General features: G+C 60.0%; 1 protein-coding gene across 1 annotated transcript; it reads right to left on the bottom strand.

Annotated features, from left to right (window-relative positions):
- Positions 1–8: 8 nt before the first annotated feature.
- LOC125530075 (coumaroyl-CoA:anthocyanidin 3-O-glucoside-6''-O-coumaroyltransferase 1-like) lies at positions 9–532 on the bottom strand (the record flags this gene model as incomplete). The annotated part of the gene is made up of 1 exon (XM_048694464.1): positions 9–532. A coding segment is annotated over exon 1 (366 nt), but the record flags the coding sequence as incomplete, so codon positions are not given.
- Positions 533–1,319: the final 787 nt, after the last annotated feature.

Below are 1,319 nucleotides of genomic sequence, written 5' to 3'. Positions count from 1 at the left end.
GCCACAAGCGGCCCGATCTTGGCAACCTCCGTAGGGTCGTCCGTGGCAAGCTCGCCGAAGCCGAGGTGGTGGTACTCGGCGACGGTGAAGGTGACGCCGTCGCCCGGCTGGTAGTGGAGCTCGTAGCGGTTGTGCGCGCCGGGGGTGAGGCGGAGGCGGCCGGCAAGAGGGTAAAATGCGGCGAGCGCATTGGACAGGGAGTCCGTGAGGTTGGAGAGGACGTCGCTGGTGGCGTCGGGGTAGAAGAAGACGCGCTCGACGGGCGTGGCGTGGAGCCACAGCGCGTCCAGGTAGGTGAGCGGCAGAGAGCGCTCGGGGAGCGCGGCGCCGGCCGGCGAGGGCGCGACGAGGGAGGTGCGCAGGACGCGAGCCATCGGGCGAGCACTAGCAGGTCTGCGAGGAGTGTGATGCTGGGGACTGGAGCACTGCCTGCTTGGTGCACGATCTCTCCTAATCCATTCAATGCGAAGGTACAGGCAGTCAGGCACCTACATGGCCACTTGGCCAGCATGAGTGGTTGATGCGGGCGTGGCTCCTGCCGCGGGGCCTGGCGGTCTTCAATTTCTACCGGACATCCAAGGCCGACTTCGTTCTCGGCTTGGGCACCGACACGCTGGGTCTCACCACTCACATGCCATGCCCCCGTCCTTCCTAGGCGCCCAAGAGCTACGGCGCGGTCTGGGCTGTCGGCAGCCGCGTCTACGCCCTCGACCACGGCGGCCAGCGGCGGCCGCTTCGAGATGCTCTGCTGCGGGCCGCGCCGGCGTTCTAGCCGGACGGCGTCACGTCCCGCGTCCTGCGTCCGGACGGCTCAACCACGCGTGCTCCTGTCCTTAGTCGATACACAAACGGCGGCACCTTCTCCTTCGACGCGAGGCGGCGAGCGTGCGCGCTCCATGGCCGCCGGATCCTGCTGCCTTTGAGCGACGCGGAGCACTTGGTCGGTGGGTGGGTTGGCCTGTGGTCGCAGCGTGTAGCACACATCATCGAGTGCACGGTGGTCTCGCCTAGATCCAACAGGGATGCCTGCTGGTAGGACCAAGAGAAACCAACCTGCACGTCGACGATTCAGTCTTTTTTTTGCATATTCGTGTTTTTTTGCTTGCAAATAGGACCCCATAACATACGAAGTTACGAACTTTCAGGACCAAAAAAAAAAACAAATTTAGGGTCAGTAAAAAAGTGTACTATTCTGAACCCAATTTGTCTTTTTTACTTAGAGCTATTCATATGTCCAAATGATTTGAAATTTAAGCGCGCCTCACGCATCAAATTATCTATCATGCAAAAAAATTAAATTTGATTTTTTGCATTTTCTA

Source organism: Triticum urartu, unplaced genomic scaffold, assembly GCF_003073215.2.
Source record: "Triticum urartu cultivar G1812 unplaced genomic scaffold, Tu2.1 TuUngrouped_contig_6053, whole genome shotgun sequence".
NCBI lineage: Eukaryota > Viridiplantae > Streptophyta > Magnoliopsida > Poales > Poaceae > Triticum > Triticum urartu.
The sequence above is the reverse complement of the archived record's forward strand: the minus strand, read 5'-3'. Positions and strand labels throughout refer to the sequence as shown.